This window comes from Macaca nemestrina, chromosome 9 (assembly GCF_043159975.1).
Source record: "Macaca nemestrina isolate mMacNem1 chromosome 9, mMacNem.hap1, whole genome shotgun sequence".
NCBI classification, from domain to species: Eukaryota; Metazoa; Chordata; class Mammalia; order Primates; family Cercopithecidae; genus Macaca; species Macaca nemestrina.
In genome coordinates, this window is record NC_092133.1 from 29,656,099 (window position 1) to 29,671,540 (window position 15,442).

The 15,442-nt window shown below is 35.0% G+C and overlaps 1 protein-coding gene across 2 annotated transcripts in view; it reads right to left on the reverse strand.

Annotated features, from left to right (window-relative positions):
• Positions 1-15,442, reverse strand: part of LOC105478317 (STE20 like kinase) — a 61,015-nt gene that overhangs the window by 16,690 nt on the left and 28,883 nt on the right. Inside the window, exons 5-13 of one of the 2 annotated variants that reach the window (XM_011735439.3) lie at positions 14,041-14,113; positions 13,701-13,895; positions 13,063-13,144; positions 11,431-11,559; positions 9,463-10,821; positions 7,293-7,423; positions 6,951-7,074; positions 4,440-4,619; positions 1,956-2,048 (exon numbers count right to left, since the gene is read on the reverse strand). In XM_011735439.3, coding sequence (XP_011733741.2) covers positions 1,956-2,048; positions 4,440-4,619; positions 6,951-7,074; positions 7,293-7,423; positions 9,463-10,821; positions 11,431-11,559; positions 13,063-13,144; positions 13,701-13,895; positions 14,041-14,113 — 2,366 coding nt within the window. The remainder of the gene's footprint in view (positions 1-1,955; positions 2,049-4,439; positions 4,620-6,950; positions 7,075-7,292; positions 7,424-9,462; positions 10,822-11,430; positions 11,560-13,062; positions 13,145-13,700; positions 13,896-14,040; positions 14,114-15,442) is intronic. The other variant, XM_011735440.3, reaches the window with a different exon arrangement.

Consider the following 15,442-nt stretch of genomic DNA (forward strand, 5'->3'; position numbering starts at 1 on the left):
AGGCAAAAATCATATTATTCTAATCTGGTTTGAAAACCAAATTAACCAAAAGTACATGTGTGGCCAGCAAGGACTTCCTCTTCACTTGGTAACAAAACATGGCCAAGAACCACTGAGTCAAGCTGATGAGAGTTTAAGTTGCAGCACGAGTAGGTAGCTTAAATATGAGAGGCAGTATGGTGCAGTGAATCTGTGTGTGAAACATGTACCCACACTTATCTGGATGAGAATCCTGGCTCTACAATTACCCAGGTGTGTGACCTTTGCAGGGTCACTCAGCCTTCCTGTGCTTTAGTTCCCTCAACTGTAAAATGGGGGTAATAAGACTACCTCAAGGGTAATTAACTCAGATTAAATAAGTTCATACACATAGAGCATTTAGAACAATGCCTGACACATAGTAAATGCTGCGTTTGCTATTAACTACCTTAAACTAGGAATCCCCACACCACGCCAAGACAAAATGTTTCAACAGCTCATGGCAAGAAAAAAACAAAAGCAAACTAAATTTATTCAGACAAGCTAGATTTAAGTTTTAAATTCTAAAATTATATTTTCCTTATTTTTCATGGTGTTAAAAATATTCTCTCCTTTGAAATGATGGTGACAAGTAAATGGCAGTTTTAAAACATCTTTACTTAGCAAAATTAAAAAAAAAATTTTTTAATGGCAGCCCATGTCACAGTCCCCAGTGGTTTTTATTGTTTCTATGTTTCTTTTTATGGGTCTATAAAATCCACAAGTCTAGGAACCACTTGTTAAACCATATAAAATGACATTAAAAAGCTAATCCAAAGGAACAATTAATACATGATGCACATCTCTTCTTCCTTTCACTGACTTATGTAATGGAAAATTGAGCTCATTTATCCTTGCCTCCAGGCTTAGGATAAATTTAATCAGAAGATTTATCTTCCTTCATATAAAAGACTTATGAGAGATAATTCTAGAAAATTCTGTTAAAAATACTAATTTATCTCATTTTGTAAAGAATTCACCCGGCCAAGGGCGGTGGCTCACGCCTGTAATCCCAGCACTTTAGGAGGCCAAGGTGGGCAGATCACGAGGTCAAGAGATCAAGACCATCCTGACCAACATGGTGAAACCCCGTCTCTACTAAAAATACAAAAAATTAGCTGGGCATGGTGGCGCACGCCTGTAAGTCCCAGCTACTCGGGAAGCTGAGGCAGGAGAATCGCTTGAACCCGGGAGGTGGAGGTTGCAGTGAGCTGAGATCGCACCACTGCACCCAGCCTGGAGACAGAGCGAGACTCCGACTTGGGGAAAAAAAAAAAAAAAAGAATTCACCCATCTTATGACAAGGCTCAACTTTATCATAACCTAGATCAGGCTGCTTTAAACTATATATATGTAAAAAATAGTCTACTTGTTTAACTGCTTGATTCTGAACCAAAAAGAAAAACAAGGTACTTAATATTTAAAATCTGGTCTTAAAGTTGCGTATGTTGTCACGCTTAAAAGTAATAAATGTTTGAACTACCATTTAAAGTTACCATTTGCTATTTTTCTTCTAACTGAACTTTATAGAAATAATAGCGTTTTAATGGGCATAGTTTTTGTAAGCACAAAGCTTATATACCATCCTCTATTTTTATGTCCTAAAAGTTTTCTATCAAACATGGGCATTACTACTTAAAACTATAAGCTCCCATCAAGATTAAAATCCAATAACAGTGTATTATACATTCATATACTTGTTTATTTCATCTGGAGTCAACTTTCCAAACATTCTACTTAATTTCATATTAGCAACTTAAATGTCACCATTAGTATGAATTTAGTATTAAATAAAGAGGATTCCAGGAGTTTTTGAATGGGGAGAAGTCAACATCATATAATAATAACACTTAAAATTTACCCTTTCAACCATGGTTTATCAAGCTGTGAGAAAATGGTGCTTTCTGTTTTTAGTAGCATTAAGCTGCTGCTGTTACCTGAGCATGCTGGCTTTGTGCAAGCTCCTCTTTCCTGCGTTTCATGAGCTCTTTTCTCAGCTCTTTGGGTGCTTTCTCCACTTCATTTATAACCTACAGTGTATAAGCATGCAGGAGGTGGGGAAATAATACTTTCTCCACAGCAAGCATTTATGAGAGCAGATAAGCTACAAGTCAAATATTAAAGTTGTTAAAAAGTTCCTTTCAACATGCATTAGCATAGGTGTTAGTCTGGTGAAAAAGAATGAAAGAATAGAACATGCATAATCTCAGTGCAGAAAGGGACATTACACCACACAAAGGTTAATTAGTTGCTAAATATCCCTATACATCATTCTCTCTCTTAAAGGTCCAAAGACAATCAGCGAAGAATTACTTGCAGCACTGATGCTGAACTAAAGGGATAAACTCAACTGACCTTGTTGAAAGATCATAAAATTACAAATGTACCTACTGACATAGTTGGAAATATTGAACATAAGGAAAGCTAATGCCATTTATAAAAGTGCAAAATTTCATAATTGGCTTGATCATGATAAAGAAACAATGCTAAATAAAGTTTACTTAATGAGGCCAAAAAGAAAAAAGGAAAGCAAGTCTTAGAACACACAAAGGAGAAATAAATGGATACTAAGGTTTTTCATAAGCACACCATTTTATACATGGTGTGGTAAAAATGAATGTATCTGAATAGGATTAGGATAACATTCCCCTTTGCTGACAAGTTAAGCCAAGCCTGTCAACTTAAAAATTGGTAATATGAGTACTCTTAAAAGTAAGTTTAGTAAGCTATGATTTATTATAGCAGATAAAATACAGAATGAAGTATATTTCAGAGCTCCTTCTTTTAATCATTTTGAAATCCTAGAAGTATATTCCATCTAACAATAGATCTGTAATCCAACTATGAAAAACAATCATGTGTTTACAAGTAGAAGCACCAAAAGAAACCAGATTCCAAATCACCACATGCTATTGATGGTCCGTGAAAGAGACTGATTTTGATTTAACATCGTGTATTTAAAATTTCCCATCAGTAATCCCTCATGAAACCAAATCACCATTAAAAGGAAGAGACTCCCCAAATGCAAGAAGTTTAGCAATAAGGAAAAAAAATACATAATGTAATTATTTAAAATATGCATATCATGATCTCAAACATGTTCAGCGGCTGAAACCCTCCTACCTCCCAAACAAAAACAATAACTGAGACTTTTATATCTAGGATTAAACCATGTATTTATCTGTAAAATTTTTAAAATTTAACTGATACAAAGAATATCTCAAAAACTATTTGTGAGAAAATTAACATGCAGCCCCAGTAATGTCATACCTAACAGTATATACAGCAATTCTACATAAAACATAAGAAATAATAGTGATCTTTAGAAATGGAAGCCACATCAAACAAAATTACATATCATTTCATTCATCTTTATCTAAAGAAATCATAAAATCACTGTATTAATGTTTGACTCTATCCTTTTCAAAGCAAATCCTTAAGATTCAGTAATATGACATTCAATTTTCTTCTCAATTTAAATGTTAAAGTCAATGAATCTGGGTATTTGAGATGTATAACAAAAGTGAAAATGCATTTATTAGTTTGGCTGAGGTTTCTGTTTGTTCCAACCCTAATAAAGTTGATCATAATCATTGCCTCTGGTGTCTTTTATATCATGAAAAGGCAAATTATCTTCCTATACTGAAGATGTTAATAAATCATAAAATTATCTTGGAAAATTACCTACATGTAAAGTTCTTTTAGTTTTAATTTGGGACAAAAAGAGATGCTAATATGTAAACCTTCCTTCTGAAGCAATGACAATCTGTTATACTGCAGACAGATTCTATAACAAAATGAAACAGTTTCAGGAAACAATGAAAAAACTCAATCTAATCAAATGACTTTACAGATATGTTCCACTTCTAGTTCTTCAAAGTACCTCACAATTTGATGGTTATAGGTAGCATGTCAAATTTCAGGTTATTCAGCTTTTGTTTGGCACAATATCCATGAAAGGCAATGAAGCTAATCAACAAACAAAATTGTTAAAAGTATGAATTAAAGACGACAACTTATAAATAATAAAATGAACTACTGCTGCCACTGGCAAACACAACATAGTAAGTTTTCTAAAAAATACTTTTGTATAAGGACTTAAATGTGTTGCATTAAGGACAATGGTAGACTGGAAAATGGATTAAACTCAATTTGAAGACTTGATTCAAGTTTTAGCTGGACATTTAGGGGTAGTCTGTGAACAGGTCACTAAAACCTCTCTTACTCCAGTTTTCTTGGCAGTAAAATGGGAATAATGACTGACCTTATTACAACTCTATATGACTGCTGAGAAGACCAAATGAAAGAATGAATGAGTGCTATTTAACTATCAAGTATTATTAGTATTCCTAATTCCTTAGATAGTCTTAAAACAATTAAAAAAAAAGCTTTAGTAATTAAAAACAGTGGTGTACACTTACCTCCTTCTTTCGGTTCTTCAGCATATTCTGAAATTTGGACAACTCTTTCTCTTGTTCTCCTTTAATGCGTTTGGCCTCATCTCGCAAGCGATTTGTGTGCTCTTGTTCCAGGCGTTCGATAGTCTGTTTCTGCTGTTTTTCTAGATTCTCAATTTCCTGGTCATATTGTCGCTTTTTACTCTGTAAAACAATACAGCTCAAGATGATAATTTTTCCATCACTCATATTAACTCCTTATAGTAAAGATGTTTCCTAAGAGAACACAACTAGTATTTAAATTTAGTAATGTGCTATAACCTTTACAATAAAAAGTCAAATGCAGTAAAATATGTTATGAAAATTCTCAAAAAAATGAGTTCATTTTTTTCTAATATGGAAAATTTTTTTCTATTTATTTATTAGACAGGGTCTCATTCTGTCACCCAGGCTGGAGTCCCGTTGCACAATCACAGTTGACTGCAGCCTCGGCCTCCTGGGCTCAAACAATCCTCCTGCTTCAGCCTCCCAAGTAGCTTGGACTACAGGTGCATGCCATCATGACCAGCTTATCTTTTTATTTATTTATTTATTTTTTCCGGAGAGATGGGGCTATCACTATGTTGCCTAGGTTGGTCTTAAACTTCTGGGCTCAAGTAATCCTCCTGCCTTGGCCTCCCAAAATACTGGTATTACAGGCATGAACCACTGTGCCTGGTCTTTTTTTTTTTTCTTTTCCTTTTCTGTTTTTTGTTTGTTTTCTTTTCTTTTTGAGACAGGATCTCCCTCTGTCACCCAGGCTGGAGTGCAGTGGCGCAATCTCTGCTCACTACAACCTCTGCCTCCCAGATTCAAATGATTCTCATGCCTCAGCCTCCTGAGTAGATGGAATTACAGGCATGTGACACCCTCCCTAGCTACGTTTTCTGTATTTTTAGTAGAGTCAGGGTTTTACCATGTTTGCCAGGCTGGTCTCGAACTCCTGGCCTCAAGTGATCTGCCCACGTCGGCCTCCCAAAGTGCCAGGATTACAGGTGTAAGGCACTGAGCCCGACCCAAAATTTGTTTTCTATTATACTAGTAGAATGTTCAAAGTTTTTAGATTATCCAGAAGAATAGCCAATTGTTGTGAAGTAGTAAAGCAAATTAGAAAAATTTCAATATTTATCCAATAAAATTTTTGATAAATCAAAGGGCTTATTTGAAGTCTACTTTAATAAAATAATACTATTAATAACATCACTATTATTTAATAATAAGATTACTTGTCATTTTCAGATTTACTCTTCCACATTAAGATTCTTACAATAAATATCTTATTCTATTGGAATAGATCTTTTGGAATTATAAATCTACGCTTTCAACAAGACTCCTGTTTATATAATACTCAGTAACACTGTTTTTGAATACAGGTATAGTTACTTATTTGTAATGTATATTTTCTTTTTAAAAAAACTGAAAAGTAAAACATTTTAGAAAGTATGGTGGGGTAGAAATACAGATTTAATAAGGTTTTAGAAAACAATATAAGTACTATAAAAATACTCAATGAGAACAAAAGTTCATTATTTTCTTAGGAAATCTCAGTTATGATCCAGTTCATGTAATCAACAATCCACAGTTCACACACACAAAAGTTTTTTTCTTTTTTTTTGAGACAGAGTCCCGCTCTGTCGCCCAGGATGGAGTGCAGTGGTGCGATCTTGGCTCACTGCAAGCTCCGCCTCCCGGGTTCACGCCATTCTCCTGCCTCAGCCTCCCAAGTAGCTGGGACTATAGGCGCCCGCCACCTCACCTGGCTAATTACACAAAACAATCTTTATCAATTAAAATTACAAGTCAACACAAGGACTATATTCAAAACATGAGAACTATAACATTTCAAATGATACTTTTTCTAACCTACATTAAGGCAGATAGTCAACATAAATTACAAAAATTTTATATTACATTATTAATTCCTTTTCCAACTTTGGACACAAGGCAAAAACTGAAGGACTCAGTGACAGCTACCTGGGACTAGTAAGCACTATTTCCTCTAGCAGCAGGAAAGAGAGATGTGCAGGCTTAACTGTAGAAGCCAGAGAATAAAGCACATTTTTAAAAAGCCCCTGAGGAGTCCTACTGCTCAGCTAGGTTTGAAGGCAACTGCTCTAAACTGGCTTAAAATCTTGGATTCCAAATCTGAAAGATCGAATTAGAGCACTGAAAAATTATCCAGCAATAGGCAAATCTAGGAACGTTGTTCACTGACTTCATGATTTTAAGTTTTCATGAGAGAAAAATAAAACATCACACCATAAACAGCTTGAGGTAGACTAGGACAGAAAATCCTTTCAAGAAAAAAGAATAAATCAATAAAAGGCATCCAGAACACCAAAACGATAAAAATGCCAGAAATAAATCACAAAGCTAGAGAAATCTGGCAATCAGAGAACAAGTTCTGTAACCTGTGTTGTTTTTTTTTTTTTTTAATGCACTAAATGTCATTATTAACACAAAAGGGTATAAAATGGTATAAAAATCAGACTTTACCATCATTTCCTGCTCAAAGCGCCGGAAAATTTGTTCTCGTTGTTGCTGTAGTTTGCTATTGAGCTGTTGTTGGGCTCTTTGCTCTTCTTTCTGAAGAAATCTTAATTCCCGAAGTTCCTGACGTCTGACAAAATTTAATGGTGATGACAGAGAAGACAGCAAAAATTACACCTCTGAAATACTTTTTTTTTAAGCTCTAAAAATTGTCTTTCAAGTGCAACAATAGTAAAAGAATAATAAAAAATTAGCCAGTAATTTACCTTTGTTTCTCTATTCTTCTGACTTTTCAGAGACTGAAAAGAAGTCACAAACCAGTTTTTATTACGTTGTTTCTCTACTCACCTAAGAAACCGCAATTCTTCAGTTTTGGAATCACTATCTGTAACTATCTTTGATGTTGTTACACTCACTTCTACACCATCAACAATAAATTTGCGTGTTTTCTTCAATGTTTTCTTTTGTCTTCTTGTTTCCTGAGAGAGATTTTATTTTAGTTAAGCTTTGTACAGGGAATACTGGAGATAGGAAACATTTTCTTCTTCTTTTAACATTTCTTTCTTTCTTAAGACAAAACAACTGAACAGCCAGGCAGACTACACATAGAAAGTATAAATATAAAGCAACAGACTCATCTGTGGAACCAGTTATAACACCTTAAATGTCATCTGACTTACACATGTCTTCACAGATGAAATCAAATTTTTTCAAAGCATGCATTTTCATCATGTTCACATATAGCTTTTATGACACATTATAATTAGGCACAAGTGATCATGAGCAATTCACATAATCAGTAGAACTTTCATATGTTCTCTTTTTTTCATCTTTTCACTTTGTAGTTTCTCAGATATCTCTGCTTTTTCACTGACAAAACAATTAAAAATGAGTTTGTGGGGCTCATCTCTTAAAAAAATCTAGATTGACAGGTCTGGGGGTAGCTGGAAATCTATTTTTTTGAAAAAGCTCTCCAGTAATTTTTAAACACTGCCAGCACTGGGAATCAAAATCTACTTAATCAGTAACAATAATATCAACAGCCCCCCCCTCCATCTCAAGGCCAGAGATACATGTATGATTTTAGGGTTACTACAAAGACAGTGCCTCCACTGCATCCCAAAAGTACCAGATTTGGCTGCTAGCTATGGCCTAAAATTCTTTATCAAGACTAAACTCTTCATTTCTCAATTGGTATCCAAAAACATTTAAATGCAAACAGAAATAACAGACATATAAGACTCCTACAAATACATTTTGGTAAACAAATTAAGTGTTCAGGGCAGATACTTACTGGGTTTTGATATAGAAGAAAGAGTTAGAAGGCAGAAGGAGCAAAAATGGAATGTGAAAATACTAAACTCAAAATGCATCCGATTTTTAAATATTTTCTCTTTAAATATTTCTCTTCTCTCTTTAAATATTTCTCTTTGGCACCTTCCAATCACCTTTCTGCATCCTCTCCTCTTACTGTTCTCTTCTCCAGGGTTCCAAGATCCTCTTCTTCCTGAGTCCAGGACTACAGTATCCTGCCCAGGACTCCTCTAAAATCTAAAGATGGCACACTCCAAAAAATACACCTACCTACACCTTAACCTCCAAACTTCACATTTCTTCAGCTCCTACTAAAAGTTCAATAATTAATATATCCTTCATTCTTATACAAGTTATTTGCATTTTAAAAAGAGGCTATTAAGTCAGTGAATGAATTTCAGAGTGGTGGTTACTTCAGTCAGTGAAAGAAAGTAAACTGAAAAAAGAAGAATACATGTAACCATTTGGGGCAGATGGGCAGACTGATCACTCATGCCCTGGAGATCCATCTAAGTCAGTTTTCCTAGGTTGTTCCTGCTTTTCTGTCTTCTCTTCTGCTACTATCAACCCAGAGGGTCAAAGAAGTATTTTCCAAGGGGTGGCCCATGGATCACCTGCATCAGAATTCTGTGGGATCTTTTGTTACACATACTGATTCTTGGGACCCATTCCAGACTTCTACATAGCCCCTAGTAACTCCTAATCACACTAAGATTTGAGAATTACACTCAAAGCTCCACATGTTCTGGGCTGTAGTGTTTGTTTTGTTTTCCCCACAATGGTTCTCATGGCAGTAGCAATAACTGTGACTGCATGGGCCAATGGTAAATCAAGGATTGTTTATACCCTAAATGTGCTTAAAAAGAGATCATTCTTTCAATTTCTAATTCTCTCATATATTGTTAACTCTTGCTAATGTTGCATCTAGATATGTCCAATAAAAGAACCTAATCACACCAAGCAACCATATTATACTGTTTATCTGCATCAGATTTGCAAAAATAGGTAGATCCTACCACAAAATTTAAAGATTACATCCAGAATCTCCTTAGTTCTTTTAACTGCTTTCATAGGCTGTAAGAATTTATATGGTTAATACTACATTGATTTAATGCTGTTTTATTTTCAAGACATCAATTTCACATAAACTCTGAATTGAGAAAATGACAAAGGAAATTCCAAACAATGACTCATGCACACTTACTTGTAAAGATATTGATCCACTGTCTTTAGTTTTACTTAGGAAGCTAGAGATGGATAAATTCAAGTCAATGCTGCTAGTATCAGCAGTGGAACCAGTGCCTGAATCAGTATCATTTTCCTTTGGATTCTCAGATTCTGGTGGCAGAATAGTTTCAGTTTTTGATAAAGAACCTATTTCTTCTTTATTTTCTCCACCGTCAGAGTTGATATTAATACTGGGTATTAGAACGGGCTGAGGTTCACTGGGCTGTGAAACTGCAGCGACTTGAGGCTCTGTTTTAATTGACACTGGAATTTCTTTTTTCTCTTTATCTATCTGAGTAGTGACTTTAGAAGCATCCTGGACTTCACTTACTAAAGCCTTTTGGTCAGTATCAGCTACCACACTTCTGACCTCCATTTCTTCAGTGACACTTGACTCAGTAATTGCTTCAACTTCAGTTGTTCCTGGTTCCTCACTGATGTCCATTATGTTCTCTGAACTGTTTATTACCTGTTCCTTATTTTTACCTTCTTCTATTTCATTCATTTCAACTATTTCTTTAATAGGAACTTCCTTAGTACCACCAGCCTCAGGACCCACCATGGGCTTATCAATTAATTTCTGGCCTACTTTGACCACTTCTTTCCCATCATTACTCTGCGTATCCTCAGCACTCTCTTCATCTGCTTTCTGAGCCACATCTGCTGCCTCATATGTTCCTATCACATCACTTATATTGCTGATCACATCTTTTTGAGTTTTGTCGTCTTCCCCCAATTTCTCTTGGGTGTCTTCCTTTGGAAGCCCAACTTCACTATCAATTGCCTGAATATTTGCCTCTTTTTCTCCAGTCTCTTGAGAAACTAAATCTACTGTTGGCAAAATAGTATCTTTAATTTCTTCAGATTTTGTAAGCCTATTTTCAAACATCTGTTGCTTTTCCTGATCCTTTTCTTCCTCAGATTTCAGATTATGTCCAATATCTGTTTCTAAGGTTATCATTATATTATTCTCTTTTCCTTCACTGACTGAATTAATGTCCACAGTTTCTTGGTCTTCTGTGTCAGGCAGATTTTCAAGCTTGGGCCTCTTCTCCTCTCTCTCATTCTCCTTGATTACTGCTGTTCTGTCATAGAGTTCAGTCATTGCTTCTAACTGATCATCAGTAACATGTTCACTAACATCCTCCACAGCCTTTTCAGGTTCATCAGTGGTGGGTTTTTCATTAAGAATTTTGCTGTTGAGTTTATCTTCAGAGTTATTACGTTCTGTTTTTTCTGAGACAGATTCCAAAATACAAGCATTTTGTGAAAGTTTATCTTCTTCAGAGCTGGCAATACTAAGGTCAGAAGATGCACGTTTACTTGCAGGTATTGGCTAAAAAAGATTTAATATATTTTTAGTGTTAAAACATGACCCTAAGAGTGACCAAAACAATGTTTACAGACATACAATGATTTAAGATCTTTATTCAGTGAATGTTGCTGAATTTAAAGAATTAACAATTCTTCTCATAAGAAATATAACAAAAATGGGCCAGGCGCAGTGTCGCACACCTGTAATCCCAGCACTTTGGGAGACCGAGGAGAGCGGATCACTTGAGGTCAGAAGTTCGAGACTAGCCCAGCCAACATGGTGAAACCCCATCTCTACTAAAAATACAAAAATTAGCTGGACATGGTGGCACACGCCTGTAGTCCCAGCTACTCAGAAGGCTGAGGCAAGAGAATCACTTGAAACCGGGAGGCAGCAGTTGTGGTGACCACTGCACTCCAACCTGGGTGACACAGCGAGGCTCCATCTCAAAAAAAAAAAAAAGGAAATGTAACAAAAATGTGCAGCAAGGAGCAACCTTGCTACTAATCTTCAGGTCTAAATTTAAAGATTTTGTATTGCCACCCATCAATCCTTACATACAGGTACAACTACACCTCAAAACCCAACTCTAAAAATTAACTAAATGAAATTTCTTTCCTAAATACAGACCAGAGAATTTTCTGTTTCCTCCTCTTCATCTTCCTCTTTGCCATCTTCAACTTCTTCTGTTACTTCAGCCTTTGCCTCTGCAATCAATTCTCGGATGGGTTTGTTGGAATCAACAGTAACAAAAGGATGCTGTTGAACATTAAAAACAGCATACTCAACAACTGGAATACTACTAAACTAAGTTTCAAACACACACAACACACATTCTTATGTGGTAAAATTACGAACATGTGGGCGGGAAAACGACAGACAACTTCAGATAATGCTACATCTGAGAAAGAAAGAGGGGAGGGGGCTTGAGCAAAAGCAGGGACTGCCTAGAACTGGATCTCTACATTTTTAAGAATCTGAAGCAAATTTGTCAAAAATGATAAGAATTGTTATATCTGGGTAGTAGGTACATGTACCTTCTGTATGTTTGAAAATTTCATTATCAAAAATTTTAACTGAAATTTAAAGCAAACTTCAGGTCACTAAATTATTACTTCCTTTTTTTTCTTTTTTTTTTTTTTGAGACAGAGTCTCACTCTATCACTCAGGCTAGAGTACGGTGGCACGATTTTGGCTGACTGCAATCTCCATCTTCCAGGTTCAAGCAATTCTCCTGCCTCAGCCTTCCAAGTAGGTAAGATTACAGGCATGCACTACCATGCCCAGCTGATTTTTGTATTTTTAGTAGAGACAGGGTTTCACTATATTGGCCAGGCTGGTCTGGAACTCGTGACCTCAGGTGATCCACCCGCCTCAGCCTCCCAAAGTGCTGGGATTACAGGCATGAGCCACTAAACCCGGCCTCATTATTACTTCTTAAAAAGTATCCACCTCTATAAAGCCTATCAAAGCCTCAAAATTATAAAAATCTTTAGAGTTCTGTTAAAAGTATCTACAAACACCTGTATTCTTGACATGGTTCTAAAATTCTTGAGACTAAGAAGACATTTTATTCATCTTTGTATACTCAACATTTAACAGTGTCTGTCACAGACTCAGGGCTTCAAGTGTGGGGTAACAAAATAATAGAAAGTGTGTTTCAGGGGTATACTTGCTGCACACAACAAAGCAATTTTTTTCCTGCTTTATTCCCCCAGATAAATAGGTCAACCTAAAACACTATGATGCAGTTACATAATAACTCAACCTAACAGCAACTGCCTCAAGATTTGTCATTTTATTTGCCCACCTATAAAATTAATTGACAAATTTTTATTTAATATGTTACAAGTAGTCCTTCTATAAAGCAAAATTAAATTTACCCAACCACTTTAGCAACATTTTTTTTTAAGTCAACAATATTTACTATTTACCCTCACTGTAAGACATTTTTTAATTAATTAGTTCACGGCCCCTGTCCCCAAGGAGCTTGCTTTCTAGTAATTGGAGAGACATAATGGCAATAACTACCAAAATGAAAAGAACAATTAAACTGAATCAAAAAAGCACAGGCGGAATAACGTTTAAGCTAAATGCCTGTTGGTAACAGCAGCGTTTATTTTGTAAAGCAAATGCTAACTACTGCCATTTTGACTCTCCACAGGAAAACTTAAGTGGAAAGAAAGCACACTGAATATGAAATTATATTCTTACAGAGATGTTAAAATAATTATATTATTTGCTGTTGTCATACTCTTTTACCTGTAGTAGCTGAGAGGTAGTCCACCTAGCATCCACATTCTTTTCTAAGCATTTCTTTAGAAAGTCCTTAAAACTTGAAGACCTTTAAAATAAATTTTAACAGTAACATTCTATTTTACTTTCTTGTTAATCAAATCAAACAAAACTCTTTGATAAGTTATGCTTAAGTTTCATTATGTATGTAATAGTATTAATTCAACATTTAAAAAACTAGTTAATGAGACTTAAGATTTTATAAAACTTACTCATTTGTAAATACATGTTAGACATATATGTAAGTAGGTACATAATCACTGAGACATAGCCATATACTCACAAGTATGCCAAAAAGCACAAAATTTCTAATAAATTTCACAAATATAGATCAATCTATATGCCTCACTTCCTCATAGTACAGAAAATACCTTTCTCATGCAAAACTCAAATCACTCATATTTTCAGATATATGGGAAAAGTGAGCTCGAAGATTTTTAAAGGTCCTTAAGAGAAATATACCAAAAATCACTTTTCTAATTCATATAATCTTCGTACCATGTACCCAATTTTAAATACTCTTGGAAAATTGTGAGAATGTAACATCAGGTTTTGCTTCCTAATATCGTTTGTTTCTTATTAAGCTTTTTAAATAATATTTTTACCATCTTGATGGCTGTGCTAATGTAGGTGGTTCAGATTTTGCTATTTTTAGCAGCACTCGCATTGGATTTAATTCATGATGAGGTGGTTCTATCTCAGCCATTTCTATTAAAGTGATACCGAGGGACCAAACATCAGCTTTGTAGTCATAGGGTCTGTCCTTAGATGTTTCACACATGACTACTTCAGGAGCCATCCTATGAAGACAGATAATTAAAAGTTAACATGTTTAATAACAGTGATTGCAAACCACATGGTATAATCAATTATGTGGAAAAATTAATGAGTTATTATAACTGCTGACATGACTAATACTATAAATTCATAAAACTGAATACATACCAATATGGTGTACCAATAAAGGAATCTCTTCTTTGAATTGTCCTCGTGTTTTTAGCTGATACTCCAAAATCCGCTTGAAATAATCACACAAAAGCATTAATGAGAACTTTTAAGCATTGTTCATTGTATTCAATGGGGAGAAAAAAGCATTTTAAGTCTTTAATAAGGCCAATCTTATAATAAAAAGTAAAACAGAAAGAAAAAAATGTCTCTCCCATCTTAATCTTGACTATCTCTTTCTATCATCCCCCAAAAAAACCTGCTAAAGATCCCATTATCAATACATTTAATACCACCATGTCTTCAGATGACAAATCCTTCAAAATTGAAAATAAAAAATGGTAACTCTAAAAGCAGACCAGTCTATCCACTTCAAAACAAATGCCAACTAGTGCTATGTGGCACAATTAAATTAAGAGTCATTAACATTTTTTCTATAGTGTGAAAAATAGAAATTAAACTAAAGCAACCTTTATGACAGTGTATGTCTTGCTAACTTCCTCATAAAATGATATTGCCAAGAAAAAACTGGGAACCTTATGTTTTCTGATTTAAATTATACAGAACAGTAACATTACAGCTTTTTCAGTTATTAATCCCACCTTTTCAGCTTGGAGTTCAGACAACATTAATAGCAACATAAAATTGCTATTGTTGCATAATTTATCTCATGCCATAAATGCACAAATTTTTAAGTTTCACATTGGATGCCACAATTCTCAAAGTTGAATACCAAAAATTCAGTATTTGATGCTCATGCCTAGCACAGAGTATACACTCAATAAATGGTAGCTACTATTAGCCATATTCACAATTCTAACCTTTGTTGTTTTTGTTGCAGAACTCTTAAAGGTCATGCAATTCTGCCTGAATTACTTTTATCTATTATATGGTTCTTAGGGATAAGATTGTTCTATATATCTGTGTTGCAGAAATGGAAGGTTCTCTGGATGTATTTGTAAATTAATAAAACAGAAATTACAAATATTTTAATTGTCAACTAACTAAATATTATTTAGAATTCCTAAACCTTCAGTATATTTATTTTTAAGATACACATTATTTTACACAAGTTTGTCCTTATATTCAAATAAAATTTCAATATATTTACAAAAAGAAATGCCCCCAAAATTGATCAAAACTGTAACATCCTATTTCAAATTAAGCTAGGAGACTTTTAAAAATGATGAAAAACAGGCCGGGCATGGTGGTACATGCCCGTAATCTCAGCACTTTGGGAGGCCAAGGCGGGCAGATCACGAGGTCAGGAGATCGAGACCATCCTGGCTAACATGGTGAAACCCCGTCTCTACTAAAAAAATACAAAAAAATTAGCCGGGCGTGGTGGCGGGCGCCTGTAGTCCCAGCTACTCGGGAGGCTGAGGCAGGACAATGGCATGAA